The 23,401-nt window shown below is 40.4% G+C and overlaps 2 protein-coding genes across 3 annotated transcripts; one reads left to right on the top strand and one right to left on the bottom strand.

Moving 5' to 3' along the window:
- Window positions 1-3,792: 3,792 nt before the first annotated feature.
- Window positions 3,793-6,206, bottom strand: TMEM186 (transmembrane protein 186). The gene is made up of 2 exons (XM_034784076.1): window positions 6,115-6,206; window positions 3,793-5,365 (listed from the first exon to the last, which is right to left on the bottom strand). The coding sequence occupies exons 1-2, from the start codon at window positions 6,115-6,117 to the stop codon at window positions 4,631-4,633; spliced, it is 738 nt and encodes a 245-aa protein (XP_034639967.1). The 5' UTR covers window positions 6,118-6,206; the 3' UTR covers window positions 3,793-4,630.
- A 79-nt stretch (window positions 6,207-6,285) lies between these two features.
- Window positions 6,286-21,873, top strand: PMM2 (phosphomannomutase 2). Of its 2 annotated transcripts, none has more exons than XM_034784074.1 (8): window positions 6,286-6,441; window positions 9,831-9,942; window positions 11,402-11,478; window positions 12,420-12,511; window positions 13,946-14,045; window positions 15,160-15,235; window positions 17,866-17,981; window positions 21,667-21,873. In XM_034784074.1, the coding sequence occupies exons 1-8, from the start codon at window positions 6,373-6,375 to the stop codon at window positions 21,775-21,777; spliced, it is 753 nt and encodes a 250-aa protein (XP_034639965.1). In that variant the 5' UTR covers window positions 6,286-6,372; the 3' UTR covers window positions 21,778-21,873. The 2 variants fall into 2 exon arrangements, with proteins under 2 accessions (XP_034639965.1, XP_034639966.1); XM_034784075.1 differs by having other exon boundaries at window positions 6,312-6,437.
- Window positions 21,874-23,401: the final 1,528 nt, after the last annotated feature.

The following is a 23,401-nucleotide window of genomic DNA, read 5'->3' as shown; positions in this document are numbered from 1 at the left end:
CTCCTCCAGTAAGTAGCCCTTTTTATTGTTAGAAATACACTTTTTAAATAAAAATATACAATCATAAATGTTATGCTCACTACATAGTTCTGTATTTGTATATACTCTATGGAGGATTGTACACCATACACATAGCCCACTCATTCAGGTGATTCCTCTGGCTGCATTGGTATTTAAGCCAAGAGGAAGCACAAGCCAACATGACTGCTTCGTCATTTCCCTTTGCTTTACTGCAGTAGTATTGAGTTCTGCCAAGGCATAGGAATGATGTGAACTCCCCCTACTGGCTCTGCATTAGTAGACTGCAAATCAGGGTTGGTCTGAGGGCAGGTCTTCACTACGGAGGGGGGGGGGGGAGTGTTGATTTAAGATACGCAAATTCAGCTATCGGAGCCGACTTACCCCGCTGTGAGGACGGCAGCAAAATCGACCTCCGCGGCTCCCCGTCAACGGCGCTGACTTCCACCTCCGCTGGTGGAGTAAGAGCGTCAATTCAGGGATCGATTGTCACGTCCCGACGAGACGCGATAATTCGATCCCCAAGAGATCGATTTCTACCCGCCGATTCAGGTGGGTAGTGTAGACCTAGCCTGAGTGATGTGTTTAAGTGGTGGTGATTTTCCCCCTAAAATACCAAAAAAAAAAAAAAAAAAAAAAAAAAGAGCCACGGGTGAGGTGTGGAAATAACCCTGAAAATTATAGCTAATTCTTCCAATGTAAGTGAAGATTGAGAGCTGAATTATTTGCCATTGTCCTAGGTTTGCTCCATGAAGTAAAAATGCATGACAGATAAAAAATCTAAGAAATTATCCATTTCATAGATGGGGATACTGAGACCTAGAGTTTAAATATCAGTCAGCATTCAGACAGTGAGTCAGTGATAACTGGGATTAGAACATTTTACTCCAAACTCCCATTTCTCTACTGTAGACACAATTCATCCCCACCTTCAGACCTCAAGGTTCACAGTACATCAGTGAGCAAATCCTGCCCGGTTCAGCACAGTGGAGGGAGCAGACATACTCCCTGCAAAGTCCTACTATGAACTTTATCCAGTTATAGCAGGATTTCACAAGACAGGTTTGAAGGTGCCCTGGGAAATGCTCCCACAAGCAGAAGCAAAGTGCACTTTGTGCACATCATGCTGCTGTGACTGCAGCATGTAATCCATTTGATAGAGTGGGGTAGGGCATCTCCATCCCTTAAGGTATGTCTAACACTTCAAACTGTGAGTATAATTCCCATCTTGAGGAGACATAACTGTGCTAGTTCTGATCTAACTAATGCACTAAATGTAGCTGTGGCAGCAGGAGGTGGTAGCCACCCCAAATATGTGCCTAGCATCTTAGACAGGTTTGTACTTGGCATGGCTAGCCCCTCCCCGCCCCTTGTGCCTCCGTGGCTACGTTCTATTTTTAGGGCTAGTCTACATTGGCAACGCTAAAGTGCTGCCATGGCAGCGCTTTAACGGGACTTGTGTGGTTGCGGCAGAGCGCTCTAAAGTGCTCCCAGAACTCTAAAGAAACCACTTCCACAAGGAGTATAGCTCACAGTGCGGTCTACACTGGCACGTGACAGCACTGAAACTTGCTGCACTCAGGGGGGGTGTTTTTTTCACACCCAAGCGAGAAAGTTGCAGCACTGTAAATTGCCAGTGTAGATAAGCCATTAGTGTGCTAACTCAATCATAGCTAGTAGAGATGCCTTCTCAAGCTGGGAATCAAACCCCAGCTCAAAGTGCAGACATATCCTTGGGACATGGCAATCTCACATTGGCTTGCCTTTTATCCTAGCACTCATAAGATCCTGCCTTGCAGCTTGTTCCCTAATCCTTATCTTTCTTCCTCCACTCTCTTGCATACCAGTGCAGCAGAGAGGATTTTGCACTAACGTGCAGTACGTTTTTAGGAATTATTTGACTTTAGGCAAAACATTTGACAGTGAATTGTAAAGCTGTCACAGAAACCAGTAATACCCAAGAGCAGCTATGTAATGAGAAATGGAACCTCCAAAGATGTTAAAGGTGGAATGAACGCTAACCTAATGCATGTGATCACCTATGTTCTTCTTGAACATTTCCATTTATGATGCCTTAGTGACCTCCTTTGGCAGCTGCTCTGTAATTGCTCTTATCTGACAGGGTAAGCTTAGATACGGATACTTTGTGCTTCTAAGACCACGACTTCATGTAGTACTTTATTTGGTCAATTTAAAGTGTTTTTGTACAGAGTAATCTATCTTATCCCACTAGCCATCCTCTCCCTTTACTAATTCTTTTAATGTGAAAAGGAGAAAATTGCAGTGCTTTGCCCCTCTCAGGATTAGGCTCTTCATTAATATATAATGAAATTTATTACAGGTGTAAAGTCCATACAGGGCCACACAGAGGGTTTTGAGGGCCTAGGCAAAATCTAAAATGGAGGCTCCCCACCCTTCCAAAAAGATTACCACTGAGGGGTGGGGGTTGGTGAGCCTGCCCCACACTCACCCCAGGGTAAGGCTCACTGGGCCAAATTTCAGTGAGTGATGTTGCAACGTGATACATCACCTTGCAATGCCACTAGGTTTGGGGGCCCTCTCAAAAAGGGCTCCTGGGCAAACTGTCCTTTTGCCCCACCCTGGGTTGCCCTGAGTCCATGTTTTCTCCATGTACAGGCCTCCTTCTCATTATGGAATAAATCTTGCTCCTGATTTCCAGCTGGCTGGTAAGGATTATTCCCCACCCAAGGCCATGGAGCAGTAAAGCTGCTGTCCTCAGTTGGTAGGGGGGAAAGTAGAGGATTTGAATAGTGGTTCTTCCAGCCTCCCCAGGTGCACATAGCTGTGCAAGTAGTTGCGGGGGGTGGGGGATGGGACTTTATATGCCCTCTGTGAGACTGCCAAAAGCCAACACAAACACAGATACTGCTGCTCTAACCAGAGCATTCCATATCTGGAGAGGCAGTGGGCAAGATTTACTCCTGTGAACTTTCATGCTATGTGAAGTTGTGCAGCTTTAATTAAACAACTCCCGCTATACCATATGGTTTGCTTGTGTTAACACTTGTAATTTTTCACATGATAGTAATAAAGGTAGCCATTACATTTTTATTAAAATACATACTGTGCTGTATAAATCTGCTTAATTACCTGTCATTCTATATCAGTAAGCAACACAACTGGAGTCTGTTAAAACTTTATACAGTACAACTTTGGGTTTTTTAATTTGTGATAAGTACAGTATACAACAAAAAGCAAATTTATTCTAACTGTAGTCCAGTCAGTGAAAGGATATGTTGAACTGATGTGCCATTTAGCTCCTGTATGGGCACTGTTGCTGTTGAAAGATCCCAACCAGTGATGAAATGAAGCTGTGCATGCACACACTTTTTATAAAATCTCAGCCCAATTCAAATATTTCCATGATTCTTTATGTTCTAATGTAAATCTTTTAAAAATAACCATTTCCCTGCTGTTTTTGCAACCCACATATTACGATGCTACGCCTAAGAAAATGAAACTGACCGTTTCAATTGGTTAAATTGAAAAAGAAAATCCCAACAGAGCATAAGCACTGAAAAATAAATGCTTAAAATTCTGTTTCAATAACCTAAGATATTGTCTATAGAGCAGGGTAAGAAAATATTTTTTAAACTTGAACAGGGACCTGATGATGTGTCTGTAAATAGTACTACTGTAAGATACTTCTCGTCAGAATTTTTTATCCTTTTCACTGTGTACACAAGTTAAAATGCTTTACTAGGGCTCTTGAGACACTGTTCAGCTACTTTATTTGCTTTCACATAGTTGAACATATTTTTCCTCCAAGCAAGGTTTAGAGCCTTGTGAAGATCATCCAAGCATTGAACCCACAAGCCACAGATGAACAATGGCCAAAATTCACTCAGGATCCTATTAACACATTTTGATCTGACATAAGAACTGTTAAAGAAAAAAGTGAGAGGCACACTTCCCAGTTTGTGCCAGTCCAGAAGACAAGGGACTGAGCAAGCAATTCCACCGCATCCCCATGACAATATTTTTGCAAATCCTTGTACCAGGATACCATTTTAATAACTTACTAATATTTCATGTTAATATAAATAATTAAGACTCTCCTGATCAAAAGTTGATATAAATTGAAAGTGCAGTCTCAGAAGAGACTAAAAATGGCACTGTGGGCTGCTACGGTTGTATCTATGATAGCAAATTATATTTGCTCAGTTTTACCAATAAATATTTTTTAACTGCCATCCTACAGTCTGAAAGCCAAGCTGAGAGAGCCACACAAAAAAACCACCACCATGCTCGACTGCAACTGCACATTAAGGTGAAACAATTAAGATTTCAACTGTGTAAGTTACCATCAGACATGAGTATTAAACTATATTTCTTTACATAATGGTTGTGTGTAGGATAAGATTCCGCTTTCATCTGAAACTAGTTGTACAGGAATATCTATCTAGTGGGTTGCTACATCACTGTATCCCCTTTATCGAAACACCGGTGTGCATATTTGCTCATAGAGGTTTTGTATTTGAGTGCTTACAAATCTATTAAGCTATGGATGTGATGAATTCAGCATGAAGAGCAATGGAAAACATTAAACAAGCTAGACTCTTGGAAAATGTTGGTCATTGCATCTGAGTTACTAAAATCCTCCAAATATTTGGGCAAACCTCTGTTTATCCACAATATGGCCAAATGTTAGAGTAAAATATAAAACCTGTGTACTATTATGCTGTTTAAACTGGAGCAGTACTTCATTCTTGGCATCTCCAGTGTCATCCAAGGTCATCACACTTTCAACTGGACAATAAATTTCTTTCCTTCTTCCCCAAAATGTCAAGTGTGCCACTTTTACCATGGTGCCAGCTTCATTTAAGTACATCAGTCCAATCATTCGTCTGAGAAAATAACTTATACCATACAGCATTGCAGCAGCAAAGCAAGCAGTGCCAGTGACATACAACACAAAAGCCTGAGAAACTTGTTCCTGCAGATAGAGGTGATAGACAGGCGGGAGGATGACTATGGTTATAGCAGTCTGTAGCAACTTCATTCTTGAAAATATTCTACAATATTTAATTCCGGGAAACTTGTAGACCAGTTTGAACTGTTCTTTGTTCTCAATCATCGACTTGTCCAAGACTCTGTTAGTGGGGGTTAAACTGCCAGTACATCTGTACGGTGCCAGCCCTGTCCCAGGATAAAAATTAGCACTGTCAGGTTGCCATCTCTGTGGTTGTAAGAACATATGGGTCCCAAAGCAATGGGGTAGGCACGTGTCTTCTCTTTTCCACAATCTTGTTGAAAGCTCCCTTGGTAGAGATCTCCCAAAGGAAGGTAGCAAATGGAGTCTAGTCCTAATTTTGAAGATTCCAGCCTAAAAGAAAACATTCCCATACCACACCATTAAATCCTTCAATACTGGCATTACAAGAGAATTGCAGTTATTACAATATTTGTCTCTTAAGCAGCTTGGGACAATTGGTGTATAGAAGTTACATTCCTAACTTGTTCTAAGTGAATTGGTGAAGCTCATGTTTGTGTTGAGAAACTTAGTCATGCGCAGATTTCAATTTGAGGCCTGTTTACACAGCACAAAAGAGCCAAAATTACTTGCTATAGAGGTGTAGATCTGATCAGAAGCACCTGAATGCACAGTGTATACAGGCTGAAGGGCCCAGGGGTGCCCCATATCCTCTCTTTAGGGCAGCAAGGTGACCAGCACCGGCCCCAGCACACTGTGAAACGTCATGATGCCTGTCGGGGCTGCCCAGGCGCTAGGTAGCGCCACCTCCCCGGCGTGTCTGCCAGCAAGGTGCTATGTGCTTCCTCCGAGGAAACTTTACTACCGCGCCTTCCCTCCCGCGCCGTTTAGGGCGGCCTGCCCCCCTCTCCCCAGCCCAGCTGCTGCTGGGGCCGGACCTTGGGAGGCGGAGTATTAGCGCTGGGGGGCGGGGCCCGTCCCGCTGTGCGCCGTGTACAGCGCCTAGCACCGAGCACTGCTGCGAATCCCGCCAGGGCCGTGCCCCGCGAGCGGGCGCTGGGCCCGAGCGGGGCCTCGTGCCGGAACCACAAGCGAGGCGAGCACCGGGCCGCATCCCCCAACGCCAGCCCCCGGCCCCTTACCATCTCGACGCGGAGAGAGGATACGCGACCGCACACTGCGCCTGCGCCGCCGCCGCCGCTACCGTCGCTCTACTGCGCCGGCGCCCTGTGGAACCACGTCACGGCTGGCGCGTGGCACTGTGGGCGGGCTCGTGGGGGTGGCGGCCTGCGGGCGCCTTTCGGCGGAGCTGTTTGGGTTCCCGACATCCACCGCGGCGGGGTCGCGCAGAGCCGGAAGTGAGTGCAACTCCCGGCTGAGCCACCTCATTCATCCGCAGTATGGCGGCGCCGGGCAGCAGCGTCCTGTGCCTCTTCGATGTGGACGGGACCCTGACCGCCCCCAGGCAGGTGAGCCGGCGGGGGCGTCCCTGGGGCTTCGGACCTGGAGGGGGTCACAGGGAGAGGGGTCTGGAGTGGGCTGGGGGGTCACATGGAGGAACGTGTGGGAGGTTATGGGGTTGGGGTGGGCTGTGTGGGATATAGGGCTGGGCTGATATGGGGTGTGGGGGAGGTTATGGGGTTGGGNGGCTGTGGGAGATATAGGGCTGGGCTGATATGGGGTGTGGGGGAGGTTATGGGGTTGGGGTGGGCTGTGGGAGATATAGGGCTGGGCTAATATGGGGTGTGGGGGAGTTGCTTGGGGTGGGCTGTGGGGTTACATGGGGGACATATGGGAGGTTATGGAATATAGGGATGAGCTGCGGGGGGAAGAGTCTGGAGTTGCAGGGCAGAAGGATCTGGGCAGGTGATTATTAGGGGAGTCTCTGGCTGGACTAGGAGCTTGGGGAGGGTATAGGGTCGGTTATTGGGGTGAGAGATGTGGTTTGGGCGGGGTTATCAGTGATACGGTCTCGGACCAGTCAGTTCTGACTCCTAACATATGCAATTGACAAACCCTGAGAGCTACACTATACAGGGTTTTGGAGCTGTGTTCCTGCTCAGCTCCAGGCAAAAACCTGCAGCTCCACTGGTCCGCACTCCAGCTCTGGGCTCCGCTCCAAAGCCCTGCTATCAAAGACCTAGAAAATAGCAGTTTCCAGTCCCACCAAAGATCTGGCACCTACAATTGCCCTCCTGTGCTACCATTCCCTGTATCACTTTTACACCAGTAGGGGGACCCTGTGTTACAGTCATGTTCTTTTCATGCTGAGTTTGTCATGTTGATGGAAGATGGGAATGTTGCATTTTAGTATTATGGCTTGTCAACACCATGTGACAGTGACTTGTGATTAGAGCTGTGCAAATAACTGATTTCCCCACTCCCTCAACTCAACTGGCTATGCTGAAAAATTGGAGAGGAAAATAGTTTCAGGTTGATGTGGGATGAACATTTTTTGAACTTTTCAGTTACCCAAAATGTTAAAAAAAAATTAGTTTGGGTCAAACTAAATATTTCATTCTGTTTTAGAGCTTTTTAAAACTTTTTAAAATAAAACTGACGTAAAATTCAGAACAAAACTCATTTCAAATACAAAAAAAATCAAAACTCTTTTAAAAAGTTTTTTGGTATGAAACTGTTCTGCAAATTTGTCATGGCTTTGCATTAATTTTTGGTTGACCCAAATCTATATTCTTCAGTAAAAATAGGTTTTGGCTGAAAATATTCACACAAGTTGCACTTGTGATAGATTTAATATTTGTATTAAAGCTAATGTTAAAAAAAATTATATAAACCTAGGTTGGGAAAAGAGTGTCTACATCTTAGATTAGCCACATATACAAAGTTATTTTTTAAAAGTCATATGATACAGAGAGTACATAATCTGCAATAACCCAAATGTAGGTGAATAGATTGAACAATACAGTTTAGGTATTAGAATTCGAATACTTGGGTACATCACTCATGAAAAGTTGTACAGAGATTTGGCTGTGGAAAGCAAAATACATCATTGAGTGGGGATTGTCCCCCAGTAATTGAGAATTAGGTTGGTTTTCCATTTAGAAAATACAACTTAGATAATTTTTCACTTGACCACAGCTCAAAGAGCCACTACACTACAAAAATCATTTGTTGCTGTGACATCCTGATCGCCAGTTCTGTCCCATGTGCAAACTCTGAAAGAGTAGCCACCCAGAAACTTAGGGCTTTGTGATTAGTACTGTGTTGCTATTTTTAATGATGAGCCCTGTCCATTCTGATTTAGGTGACTTTTGAGACTGGAGACATGGATTAAAACAAACAACCACATGATATTATAGTGCATACTGCTAAATGGGAGACTGCTTGACTAGTTCACGTGAGGCCTTTGTCTGATAAACTGGTACAGTAGTCCAGAAAGGATAGGAACCAGTACACTGAGGGTCGGAGTGGCAGAGGAGTTGTTACATAAAGCAAGCTTAAAGTATCCATTGCTGCCACATGGGATGAGTTCAGTGTCAGTATTGGGATTCTGCTTTAAGAAGCATGTTGTGTTGTCAGCTCCAATGTTTAACTGTCACAGGAGCATCTTTCCTTAATTATTCCAAAACCCTTCTGCTAGCACTAATTATATTACACTGGAGGATGGATTTTGTTGAACAGACATTAATAGAACTCACTTTGAGATTCAGAAAAATAAATAAAAGTGCAGTTCATGTTTTTTTTCCCAAAGGGCTGGAATATTTATTTTCTATTGATTTAAAAGTAACAAGCTGCATGCGATGTTTAGGAAATTAATAATTATATAGTCATATGCACTGAGTTTATATCAAACTGAGATTTTTTGTAACAAGATTTTTTGTAATCGCTTCAAAATAAAAATCCTATTCCTTTTGAATATTTTGTATATTCAGTGTAACTATAATCGAAAATGCGGATGACATTTTCAACTGTTTTTCAGTTTATTTACTTTGTACCTTTGACAGTACTTTGCATATAGCCAGTTTTGTTGTTTCCTTTGTTTTGCATGAGTGTTTCACACAGTAACAGAAGAGACATCTTAAAAAAAAAAAAATGTTATAAAGCCACAAAACTTTGGCAAGGATGCTCGTGGGCAGTTGTCTGGCCTGAAACTAATTTAACTCAGTTTTTTTTAATTCATTAGATTTAAGATGATGGCGTACCTTAGTATTATTTACAGTGTTTTGTTCTGTTTTTAGGAGTAACTTTGTCCCAATAAATAATAGCTGGCTGGCTGGAATGAGAGTGAGCTGACTGAAGCTCCATGAATTACAAATGGAGATAATGCCAGTAATTTGAAGGAAATGCCTACTGTTCCATCTTGAGAGAGTTGAGGGTGTATAGTATGTTGTTGGCTTGAAGTTTAGGGGAGGGAGCTCCTGGATTCTCAATTTTTCTTGGTTTCAGGAAGCAGCATTGCTCATAAGCGCCATTTTTTTAACCTATGAGTTCAGTGTAATGATTGTAAGCCATTTATTCTGATATGGACATTGTGCTACACTTACTGATGTCTCTGACTTCCAAACTGGGGGCAGGAGGGGGATTAGTTCAGTCTATGTGGAGGCTGCCCTAGAAGACACCTCAGAAGCCAGTGCAGTTTTTTTACTTTTTAGCAGTAGGGAACGAGGTACATTAGTGAGCTATAGTGGCTTCCTTGTTATTTAAGGCATTTTTACGTTAAGCGAAGATTTTATCAAAGGCATTTTTTAAAAAGCTCACATATTGTTTGTTAAAGCCCTACACAATTTAGTTCCCAGTGACCTTTCTCCCACTGCACTGTTGTATTTACGGTCAACTGGTAACTCATGCTAAAAGTACCTAGACTACCTAAAAATTGTAAACTCTTCTTTTAATCTAGAAAATCACAGCAGAAATGGCAGATTTTCTGCAGAAGCTGCGGAAGAAGGTGAGAGTTGGAGTTGTAGGTGGTTCAGATTTTGACAAAGTTCAAGAGCAGCTGGGAGACGATGGTAAGAAAAGAGGATGATGCAATCCAAGTTGAAATGAATGGCTTATGAGGAAGTCCTGATGCGTAAATACAAACCCTTTCTAGTGGAGTTGTTCATTAAATGCAAGCTTCCTTATTCCTTGTTCTGAGTATCAGTTTCTCTGTTTTTATTATATCACACCAATTTCATGAAATGTTAGTTATTTACTGTCCCACTCAGAACCTGCTCAGGTTAGCATATGACAATTGCTGAATTTTATACCCTATTTGGACAGCTACCAGCTGGATTAAAAGTCCTATCTAGTACCTATGCTTTTGGGTAGAATGATTTTATATCTTAAAGATCTTGACATTTCTTCTTAAGGGATTGCTACTGAGAATGAATTACTGACTCCACACTAGCATTGTAGTAACATATATATTTTAACATCTTTATATATCTCATTACATAGGTTGTTAAATTATCTAATGTGTTCATCCATGCAGGAGCTGATTTTATTAGATGGTGGCTCTGAAAAGAAAATCTGGTTCTTTTCCTTTTTAACTCTATGTAATATTTTTAATGTGAAAGATCAATATTAATAGCCTTCCATAATTCACAAGTATGCAAGCCCATTACATACCACGAACATTTTTTCTAATCATTGTTTCACATGGCCTCTAGGAAGTCATCTTGTCCTACACTAGCAAGATCCTGATACCCTGAAATAATCTCCAGCAGTATTACAACTACTGCAAATGTTCAGATAAGGATGTGATTTCACAGTAGTTGTGGAACAGAATATTCTGTTTCAAGAAAAGATCTGATAGTGTTTTTCAACCTATTCCTGCAAAATTCATTTGAATCTGAATGCTGAATTTTAGTTTTAGCAGAAATATCACACCGCTTGTAGTGAAAGAAATAGTACTGTACATTTTCCTATTGAAATATAGTGGCGCAGAACAAGCTGCTTGGATTTACCATTTTGTAACCATATATTTTCATCTTCTAATATGAATTACATATTTCAGGAGACTCAATACTCCTATAATTCAATTTAAATACACACACAAATCTTAATAAGGCAGAGTTGCATTAAAAAAATCACACTCAAATAGGTAAACTTTCCTTCATTCTCGTATCAATTTAAATCCAGATTGTTGTTCCAAGGTTTTACAATACTTACTGGATCCAGGACAGTTTACAGTAATAAAGCACAAAGAAATGTGCTAAGGATGGAGTCAGATCCTTAACACTAAATGTATGTAACTTAACTACAAGCTCTTCACATGATAGACGCCTGGTAACTTCAGAAGGAGGAATAAATACAGAGGAGTTGCAGGATTAGGTCCTTGGAGTCTCTCACTGGACATTACAAGTGTGTAACTTTTGTGCTTAATATTCTAAAAACTACTGTATTTTGACTTGAAAGGGTTTGCATACTATAAAGTATGAGGAAAGACAATGTATAAGCTGCAGCATTTTTTTGTTTGTATTTTAGTGGTTGAAAAATTTGACTACGTCTTTCCAGAAAATGGTCTTGTATCATACAAAGATGGGAAATTTTTGTGCAAGCAGGTATGTATGCAGTTTTAGTGCTCATTTTTTAATAAAATCTGAAATTATTTTATATGTTGTCTTTTATTTGTGTAATTGACTGTTCATTTTGCTCTTTGTAAACTGACACAAGGTATGGGGCCAGATCCTTGCCGCAAACCTCCTGTTTTGTGCTGCTCAAAACCTGGTAGATTTGGTTAGATGACAATTTTTCCAGCATGGGAAATTCTTGAGTGACATCTCTCCTAGCCGCTGGCATAGGGATCCTAGCTGGAACCCTCTAGTGATCCCAGCTCATAGAATTTCCATGGCAATTGGGTCTCATTTAGAGCAACCTTGAGGCTACTCTAAATTATATCTGATCCCTGACAGGCCTGAGAATTGGGAAGCTGGAAAGGTGGCTTTCATCTTCGTTCCCTCACCACCCTCCAAATGAGTGCAATGTACTGGCTGCTGCTTAGGATCTAGCTCATAAAGTGAACTCTTGATTGATTAGTGTAATCACTGCAAGAAATACTGTAAGTGGATGAGAAAATACTGTTGATTAAATCTAATATTGTGATGAGCTTAAGTGTTTCAATCTAGCTATTTCAGAATGGAAAATAAAATAGTTCAGGACCCAGATTGATATCTAAGGCAGTGGTATCTCACACTGTACTTGCCACTGTCTGCCCCTTTCCATTCAATCCTGCATTTTCTAACCCACAGTTTGAAGTAGGGGCTTGGAGGAGCATGTTATAAGGAGAGATGATCAGTTGCCCAGCACAGCAGTATATAATTAAGGTAGAGAATGGGAGCCTACCATACCAGTGCTGCACACATACTAATGGAGAATCGCTTATCTATGGCATGTTTTTCTGGGATCTGCTATATATGAATATCCAAAACCTGTGTTGTCAATTAGCTACTTTCGGAACCTTGAATTCTGGACCTATAGCTGATAAGTCTTTTTGTATGTTTAGAGCATTCAAAGTCACCTGGGTGAGGACCTGCTCCAAGATCTAATCAACTATTGTCTGAGTTACATTGCAAAGATTAAACTGCCAAAGAAAAGGTAGGTATATGCGCATGCACCTCGTAGGGGAGAGGATATTCCCACTTTTGGGATATTGAGCATCAATTGGAAGACAATGTCCAGTCTACTTAGAGCTGGATGGTTGTGTTTGAGGGCACACTGTATAATTGAGATAGATATATATTATTGTTCCAGCAATCCCATACATAGGAAGACAAGTTCTGCTATTGGAGCAGGTGAAGAAGGATCAAAAGAAAAGATTGTCCAAAGTTGCTTGCCAGGGAACAGAGAATTACTTATTCCCCATAGAACAAATTGTTCTATACAAATCTAGAAAGACAGAACATTGGATGCTGATTGGGATACCTCCTATTTTCATTTCCCAGGGAGGGAAAATTAAAGTTGGTGTAAAAGGAATTTTCTTGACGCAGTTGGAATTCAAAAAGCAGCAAAGAGTCCTGTGGCACCTTATAGACTAACAGATGTATTGGAGTATGCGCTTTCGTGGGTGAATACCCACTTTGTCACACGCGTTACATGCATCTTACGAAGTGGGTATTCATCCACGAAAGCTTATGCTCCAATACGTCTGTTAGTCTATAAGGTGCCACAGGACTCTTAGTCTGGATTTGTAAAAAGCAATAAACACGGCTACCCCTCTGATACTTGGAATTCAAAGGCATTATTGCTCCATAAATTATAAGTTTGCAAGTTTTCTTCTAAAATTTGAGAGCAGTTGCCCTGCACCGTACTTGGGAATGCAGCTGCTGGAGATGCTGAGCTAGATCCTTTGCTCCACACAGTTAGGACAAGGAGTGTGAAGGACAGGTTTCAGCTACCCTGGCAACTCCCCAATATTGGGGCTGGCTAAGAACTGTCCTAAGGTTGCTTTCAGTTCCGTCCAGCCACAGTCTCAGGAGAGCTGATCCAGCAGCCAAGGAGCGATTACTAGAGTGAAGGGGTGCTTCCGCCATGCGTCCTTTTCACTGGGAGTGTCTTCTATACCAGAGATTAGCACGGGTAGTGTAGGGGCTTTGCACCAAGCAAAGATTCCTCCACGCCAGGGGAATCGAATCCTGCTGGGTTTCTGGCTGCTTACACAAAGGAAGAGGAATGGGGCTGAGCATCTGACCCACAAGGTCTTGAGCACTTATAACTGTTTTTATCAACAATGTGCAGGATATGTAGTAATCCTATTTACTCTGACGTCCTAAGCAAATTTCTACTTGGGTAATTACATTTTGCAATTTGAAATGCAAACTTACGTGTTTTCCTCAGCTATCACTAATGTAATGGGCAAACACAATTCCTTTAAACTGTAATATTTTCATCACATAATGCCATTTTTGGAGATCTCAGTAATAGAGCAAAAGTTCTTGAGATTCAGCAATCTGATCATAACTGTTTTTGTCTTTCAGATATATGTGGACTTGTGTCCCTTTTCAGCAGTGACAGTTGACTCTTTTTTTTCAGGGGTACTTTTATTGAGTTCCGAAATGGGATGCTGAATGTCTGCCCTGTTGGGAGAAGCTGCAGCCAAGAAGAGCGAATCGAGTTCTATGAACTTGATAAAGTGAGTCAATTTTTAAAATGGTTTACATCTCTTATTCCTCACTGTTCTAAAGGACACTGTCATGGTCAAACTATATTTTCGAAAACTCCCCTTCTTGTGTTTAACACCTTTCTCCCTGCTGTTGGTTGAGTTTCATTGTTCAAACTGCAGGAAATGTAAAAAACAGATTAGCTGATTTCACTTTCTCTTTCTGGTGCTCTAGCACAATGCTGTTGTGAGGCGTTTCCAACACTATAAATCTCCCTTCCTTCTCACCCTGCACCAGTCCTTCCAAAAAATGCTCATCTGTCGGTGTATCCTGGGTTTTTTATAGTACCGATCACTATTAGCTTTTATGTTTGTTGAAAATTAATGAAAATAAAAAAAATTTCTTATTACCTTCTCCAATACTTTTTAAACAAAACCTAAACTTGAGGCTTAAACTACTCAGCATTATCCTTCTTTAAAATACAGTTATGTTTACCAGGGCAGAGATAGTTTTGTGCCTAAACGCATAAGACTGGGAATTGAGAAATCTGGGCTCTGTTTCCTATATTGTCTCAGACTTCTTTTGTGACCATGGGCATGTCACCAAGACCCAAGATTTCAAACAATGTCTCTAACTTAGAGTACCTCAGTTACTGGATGCCTAATTTTTAGACAACTAGGGTTTGATTTTCAGTGTGTCTCAGGCCCAAAAGTGTAAGGCACCCAAAATTAGAGACCACTTTTGAAAATTTGGTCTTAACCTCACAGTGCCTCAGTTTCCCCATCTGTGAAATTGAGCTTTTCAGCAAGGGTATAATACATAATTCATTAATTTGTAATTCATTAGTATGTAAAATACATTGAGATCCTCAGATGGAAGTGAAAAATAACATGGTATAGATCAAATTCTGTTCGTATTTACTGTACACTTGTGTAATGTCATAGTAGCCCCATGGAGATACTCCACACTACACAGGTGTATGCTGAGCAGAACATATCTCTAAAATACTAGTACTGCACCATTGCATTCATGGACTTGGGAGCAGCTAGATAGAACCGCAGTTCCCTGCTTAATATTGCCTTTTCTGATACTGATTGCTAAATAGAAATCACTTAACTGATCCGTCTTTGTTTTTGTTTTTAACAGAGGGAACATATAAGAGAGAAATTTGTAGCTGATTTACAAAGAGAATTTGCAGGAAAAGGCCTCACATTTTCTATAGGTATCACTTTTTTTTAAAAAAAAGAATTTCATTTAAAAAAAATCATACCCTCTTGCCAGATTGCTCCTGCTGTATGATTCAGTTGTCAGGCTGCTGCCATTTTGTACATGAAGTCTTTTTCGTTAGGTACTTTGTGGTAGAAGACACCACAACAAAAGGAAAACTGCATCTCTTTTCATTAGTTCATTATCTTCTGATGTCTCTCATACAGTGATTTTGCTTGATTAGTCAGAAATGTGTAATACATTTTTACAAATGAGAGATGCTGCTTCTGACCACCACGTACATTACAAATACTTACTGCATTAACACTGCCTCCATTACTAGCCCTTGTCTTTTAATTTCAGTGGTTGTATTGTGTGTATGTGTGTGTGTGAGGAGGGGGGAGGGGTGTGAGACAGAAAGGAAATTCAACAGGAGACACAAGATGCACAGTGATTCTGCACAGTAAGAATGTGTCTTTCTAGGCTTCTCTTTCCTATTTTTTCCTACTGAAAATCTCTGGGCAAATTCTCCACTTTCTCTTTCATTTACAGTAGAAAGAACAAATGGTTGTCTGTCTCTACCTCCGGCAGTGTTAAACATTTGGGGCAAAATGAGTTTCAAACAGGGCTTGCCATGAACAATCCTCTATGATGACATCCACTTAAACTGAGCAAAACATTTTTAAAATATCAAGAAAATCCTCCTGTTTGAGACTTTGGGTCAAATTTCAGCCCAGTGTTAAGCTTGACATTATTAAAAATCCCTTGGAAAAATACAGGTTTAGAATAAAAGTAGCAACTCAAAGATCACCGTAATAGAGTGAAAAGCTTTGCTTTATAAGACCACTATCTTAGGGCTAGTCTACACTGGCAATGCAAAAGCACTGCCGTGGCAGCACTTTAACGTGGCTTGTGTAGTCACGGCAGAATGCTGGGAGAGAGCTCCCCCAGCACTCTAAAAAACCCACCTCCATGAGAGGCATAGCTACCAGCACTGGGAACACGGCTTCCAGCACTGGTGCACTGCTTACACTGGCTCTTCACAGCGCTGAAACTTGCTGCGCTCGGGGGGGGGGGGGGTTCACACCCCTGAGCGAAAAAGTTGCAGCGCTGTAAAGTGCCAGTTTAGACAAGCCTTTAAAAAGATTGACTTCCTCCTTTTTGCCTATTTCAAAACTCTTATGAAATCTTACAGTGTAAGCACAGTCATACTCAAAGAACCAGGAACTCATCCACAATGTTGTATATTCCATTGGAACATAGAGAAAAGGAGTAAGAGCAGGTCGTGTGCACTCCACACCGGCTATTCAAAGGGATTTGTTTCTCAGTGATTGGAATTCTTACCTGAAAATCTTACTTGTGTTTGAGAGCATCCTTCCAGAAGATGGTATGCACTGAGTCATGTAGGTTCCTTACGGTGCTGAGGGATTATCTCAATGGATGAGCTTAATTGTATATCTATAAGTTCTCAAGCATAAACATTTATACTCCGCATCATACAGTCCCTGATATGTGGTGTCCCTGAAAATGGTCATTGTTTTTGTAGAGGTGATGGGGATTCTGGCATTGGCTCCCTTCAGAATGAATTGGTTCAAAGCATAAAGTGATAACCTGACAGTCCTCATTAATACAAAAACACTCATTTTCTGCTGAGTTGGTTGCAAAGTTGGTGAGGGAGAGTAGCTGACACACCCCTAGCCCATATTCAGACACACTTGTAGAGCTTGATTCCCACTGAGGCCTAGTCTACACTAGAAAACTAGGTTGATTTAACTACATCGGTCAGGGTGTAAAAAAATCCACACTTCTGAGCGATGTAGTTAAGCCTACCTAAGTCCCTGTGTAGACAGCATTACACAGAATTCTTCCATCAACCTAGCTACTGCCTCTTGGAAAGGTGGATTACTTATGCCGATGGGAGAATCCCTTCTGCGGGCATAGGTAGTGTCTATACTGAAGCGCAGCAGCTCTGCAGCGTTTTAAGTGTAGACAAGCCTGAGAAGCTTCTACAGGCTTGGGAAAAAAGGGGACCAATGGAGTAAAGGCTTCACTTGCCTTTTTCTTCAATGTCTGAATCTGCCAAGCCTGTCACCCTTTCTGCTATGTAGAACAAGGGTGTGGCATGATCTGCTTTCACTCAGAAGCAGGCACTTGAACTTTAAACATTTATTTTTAAATTTTTTGAGAGCTGTCTGAATTGAAGTTTGGTCCTAGTAGATGCATGATACTGTAGACAGGAAGAAATCTAAACCTTTAAAAATCAGTTTAATGTGGGACCACAAACACTAACATGCCAAGATCAAAATCCTGTGCTCTTGCATCCTGTTGCTACAGGCCAGAGTTTGGTTTGTTTGGGTGTACCAAAGATGTTTGGATTTCTTTTAAATTTAAACATCTGAATATCCTGAGTGTAGAACACTTGGGTTGGTAACAATTGTAACATCCCTGTAATGTGTTTTACACTAAGTCTTGATGTGTTCTCTGAGCCTTAACTCCGTTTCATTGTAGTTTTTGTCTCGAACTTGTTCAGTTTCCTCTATCAGAATCTGCTTCAGTGGAGTTCAGCCTCCATCATTCTCCCTTCATAAAAATAGAGTTCCTTCCCCCCACCCCTTAACACTTACCTCTTGTCTACCTTTTCCTTAGGGGGGCAGATAAGCTTTGATGTATTTCCAAATGGCTGGGATAAGACATACTGCTTAGGAATTGCCTGCAACGATGGATACAAGACTATCTATTTCTTTGGAGATAAGACCATGCCAGTGAGTACTGAACTATTTCTGCATATACATTTAGAATCTCTTTCCCAAACTGAAAGCTCCATAAGCAGGACTTTTTAATCAATTATATTAGAGACTGAATCCACGCTATGCCTTTAATCTTTTGTCAAACATATTTCCCTCCCTTATGTAGTATAAGGCAGTCACAGCACAGCAAGCAAGTTACCTCTAGAGCGTGAGCAGTTTTCCCTCTTCTGAAAGGAATACAAGTACCAGAGATGATGATAGAAAAATGTTACTATTGTCATCCTATATTCAAACATCTAGGCCTGATTCTGATTCTACATGTCTACAAACTGGGAGTAACTTATTGAACCTCATCATTCCTCACTGAAGTGATCTAAATTATACTGTTGCCCCTTTTTGACCAGAGCAGCTAGACCTTAGGGCCCATGAGATGTTCCGGTTGTAAATAGAAATTGGTAGTCTGGTATCTTCTTTGATGCCATCTTATTTATTTACAAGGAATGTATCAATTCCTGACTTTCTGAGTGCAGAAGATCAAGAGGAGCAGTTGCTTAGTTTATAGCCCCCAAGCATTTTTAGCGAAAACCAGACCCAAAAGCTCGGTGTGTGGATTATTCCAGTGTCAGATTGTGCTTAGTCTGCTGCTTGGCTTTCTTGCCCCTCTCTCTGTTCTCATTTTGTGTGATCTCTCTCTCCCCCAATATCCCCACCAAAACCAGTGCTCTGCTAAAATGTCTTGGGCAGGTTCTCTCTCACTTTTATTCTTGGGTGGGGGATTATGCTTACAATTATGGTAACTGATGGGTGAGTTCAATGGGATTTTAACACAACCCCATAATAAAGTTTCATCTAGCTCATAACAATGTTGAGTAGAGGAGCATCTTAGTAAAAGAGGTAAATGTTAATGATCAACACCAGTGCTCTGTACTCAAGGCTATAACATACTGTGGTGAGATCTATAGGTGAGAACTTGGTGACCTATTCTGAATCCTTCTCCAGACTAAATGATTTATTTCCATTCTGTTTTTGACATGGGTTTGTAATTGACACACAAGTACAGGCATAACCAGCTACACTGACCATTCACCTTGACGGCTGTATACTTAAAAACAAAGATTTTTCAGTATAGTTATTCAGCAAGAACATATTTTAATACCATGGAAGTGTTTGACCTAAAAACACTCTTATTAAAATATATTAAATCTTCCATTTGAAAACAGATTTTCTTCTGATCTAAGTAATAACATTCAGTGATATGAAAACAGCTCCAGCATTTACTATTGAAATATTTTCATAACATTAGTGTATTTTCAGAATGTCCTTTCAAAATATTTCTTGAAAATATTGCTAATCAAATTTTATGAAGCATTTTCTTTAAAACTATTGCAGTTCATAATCAGTTCAGAAGTGAGATGTTTCTAAGGTGCTTGCATCTGCCTGCCTCTTGGGCTATAATGTGAAATGTCACCTAACCTCGAAATCACAGTATGGAAAGATTTCAATTTACTTCTGGGATTTTGCAAAATTATTCTGCCATGGCTAAACAGAAATCGTCTTAGATATTTTTGTTTTGAGGATGAAAATGCAGGTGTAGAAACTACTAAATGAAGTTAATAAATTTCAGTCCAGAAAATTTAAAAGGAAAAATCTTGTATCTGGTGTTTTCATTACTGTGTATTCTGCTAGCAAAGAGCTTCTAAAACTATTCTTTTCTTGGGGCAAATCAATGATGTCTGCCCCAATTTAGACTTTATTTTAAAATATACTGATGAATATTCTCTGAAGTTTTGTGTTGTTTTTTTTTAATCTACTACAGTGAGCTTCTTTTGTAGCAATTCTTAACTCACCAGAGTTGTTTCTGCGCACATGAGCAAAAGGATTAGAAAATCTAGTAAATTATCCAGCTAGAATCCCTTGATTTCAGTAAGTTTCAGATCATACCCTTTGCTGGAGAGAACGGCGAAGGAACAGAATTCCATTTTGAAGTTCATAAAAGAGCCAGCTGAAAACTTTATATTTATTACATCTAGGTGTAAGTGTCCATAAAAACTGTTTCACTGTATTATTTGAGACAGTTAACTTGTACCCAAGCAGAGCAAAGGAGAGAAGGCTTTGTCCTCAAGCTGGTAAAATAAGAATGGCTTCTTTCTCTCTAGTATTACTGTGAGAGAGTATTACTGTGAGAGAGGGGTTACTTATTGCAAATTGACACTGTTCAAGAGTTTTGCCTCTGCCTACTCCCATTTGTGGGATTGGCACCTCCTCACATTGCTGAACTTTTTTACCTCCATTTAATACCCTGCATTTTCTTCCTCAAAAATATTTAAGCCAATTCCCGTTTAGACATTTGACAGAATAAAATATCTCTCCCCCTACCTTTATAAAAGTTGTACTAGTCATGAGCTCTAACCCATTCAGTGTAAACTAATAAAAATTCTCTAGCTCAAAGGGCCTGATACATCTCCCTCCCAACATCAAATTGTGGGGGGAAACAATGCCTCTGCACACCGGCCTTTTCACATCCCCTCCATCAGAAGGTATTAAGCATCTTTCTAGGGCTAAAGAGGGTGTTTTTTTTTATAAATCAAGATGTTTAAATAAAGAGGCTTTAAAGATTAGCATTTATCTATCTGTAGCGGTGAGATCTGTACACTCGCAATAGTAAGACAGCCTGATTAAAAAAAGCACCTTTTATTAAAACAAAAAATCTAAAATAGTTTTCTATAAAATGTGATAGGGAAATTACAAGATGTGGGACGGGATAAAAGTTTATTAGCACAAGTTGGAAATAACCTGCATAACTCAGTTGTGATTTGTCACTCTTATCAACTCTACAGTAGGCATTTTACAGACAGGCTTCCTATTTGCTGTATAAGTAAGTTACTTGTGTGTGTCCAATTGGGCCAGTAAAATCTGAAGGGCTAATCTCCCTTGTGTAGACACAGCATATGCTGACAGTTTTTATAGCAGCATATACATGGGGATTTTGCGGGCCTATTGGCACACACAGAATCATAGAATTTCAGGGTTGGAAGGGACTTCAGGAGGTCATCTAGTCCAACCCCCTGCTCAAAGCAGGACCAACACCAACTAAATCATCCCAGCCAGGGCTTTGTCAAGCCTGACCTTAAAAACGTCTGACCAACAAAACTTTGTAGTGTTAGACCTGGCCTAAAGGTTTGTACTATTTAGCTCAGGCTTTTTAAAAGTGATTTTAGTATATCTTTAATTATTCCCATCTTTGAAGGTCACTGAATTTGTTAAATGGTACACTGGAGAGATTTTTCTAAGAAAATAATCAAAAGCTACTCTGAGCATATTGACCAGTAAGTGACAGATTGACTTTAGTACACCGTCTAGTCATCTATATATAAATCAGCTTTTAGCATACTGTTCCAATCGTTTAGTATTTTTCTGTTTTATACACTGTTTGGTGAGTACCTTAAGTTACAAATGTGTTAAGTTACTATCGCAGTAAACAACAATTCAAATGCTGGTTAAGCCTAACCTGTATGTGGTTTATGTGCTGCACGATCTGGCTCTCCAGCAACCTTTTTAGTGGACTGTTGCTCCCTTTGAGTTTGAAAACCATTGACATCCACCCTTTTCGCAACACACACAATTTCCTTAATGTATGTAAGCAGGCATGCATGTGTACTGTGAAGAAGGCAGCTGATTTACTTGTCTCTCTTGTCCACAGGGTGGAAATGATTATGAAATCTACACAGACTCCCGAACAATAGGCCACAGTGTCACATCACCAGAGGACACAAGAAGAATCTGTGAAGAGCTATTTTTTTTAAATAAATGACTTTGTTTTCCTTTAGATTTGACAGCAGCCAAACACTGTGTTCAGCTAAAGTCAAGAAGAAATACCAATCCCTTCAAACATGAAATATTTCACTTCCTTCCAGTGGTGTTTTTTCTTAATGGTTCACAAACAGCAAATGTCCTGTTAATCATACATCACTAGCGAGAATTCAATGTTGATTTGTCAAATATAGCAAAATTTGTTTAGGAACCAATCTTTTGTATTCCCATAGCCGCAAGTTTAATTCAGTTATGTACTGATGTCTTTTTAAAAATGAATTATCTAACTAGGATATGTAGATTCAGCTGTTTTTTCTCTGAAGTGGTACATTGGGGAACATAATTGAAAACTCCTACAACTAGACATTTTTGGCTCAAATTAACACTACCTGATTTAACTCCTCATAAGCTAAAATTAAAAATTCACTGGCATATTTGATTCTTAGCAATGTTAGTTTTGGATTTAGATTTAGTGGATTCTGTGATAAGGGAGAAATGACACCATTAAGTGAATGTGCTTTAAAAATAGGTGTAGTAAAAAACAGGGAGCGAGACTTGTCACCTTCAAATAAAGTAATCTTTCTGCATCCAAGGAGGTTTTCTTAACTAATGAAATGGGACCTGTGGGGATAAGATGGCCATTAAGAAATGGGCATTTTAACACTGGAAATAATGAAAACAGACTTAAGCTACAGTGAATTCTCTGTTTTCTGAGGGAAGATCCTTAAAAATGACCTGCAAAGGGATGCAGGGGGGACTAACTTATGCCTTTCTCTCTTTTTTTTCCTGCTTTCTATACTTTATAAAGAACACCACAGTTTTTGTTTGGGGTAGGGATTTTTTTTCCCCCAGGTCTTCTCCTTGTTTTACCTGAAAGCCTGGAGAACCAATCAGTTCCATTTCCTTCTTTTAATGCCATCAACCCACATCTCTTCCATTAAGCTGTTTTGCTTACTGCAGTTCAACCAAATATTTTTCCTCCAACCTGTTTGACCTAAAGATCCAACACAGCTCCAATCGTCCTCTAAGGATAACTCCAGCAAAATTACTGATGCTTAGACATGTGGTTTAAATATAACAGACTGTCACAAAAGGCCCAGCAGCCTTATCTCTGTGTAAATTACCTTTAAAATGTCTCACCCTTTACTGTGTTTTCTTTGCAAAGTGTAACTGTCACATCTATGAGTGGCAGTGTAGGATAATTAAATAACTTGTCAGAACATTAATCATGCCTTACAAACTAGTCTGTACGGAGAGAGAGGGGTTTGTATATTTAATAACAAGTTGAAGAATCAACTGAGAGATGGTAGCAAAGCAGAATGTTGCCTATATTGTACATTCTGGTCTAAGAGCAGATCCTAGAGTGTTTGTTGCAGCACTAAACATACTATCATTTCCCTGTATAACTAATTGTTCACACTGCGTTGCACACTAAAAGTAACTTGCATACTGAAGGTTTTAAACTATTTTAGATTTTGTATGAAGCTTAAATGGAAAATGAAAGTTGGAAAACCCAGGATACAAGTTACTATTTGGTACTGTGAGCTGAAGATTTCAATGCACTGAGAAACAGGTTAGCTACTGAATTTTGTCTCATGCATACAAATAAGCCTCTATGTAAACAA

The sequence above is a fragment of the Trachemys scripta genome, chromosome 10, assembly GCF_013100865.1.
Source record: "Trachemys scripta elegans isolate TJP31775 chromosome 10, CAS_Tse_1.0, whole genome shotgun sequence".
Lineage (NCBI taxonomy): Eukaryota > Metazoa > Chordata > Testudines > Emydidae > Trachemys > Trachemys scripta.
Note: the sequence above shows the minus strand (reverse complement) of the source record. Positions and strands in the feature narration are given on the sequence as shown.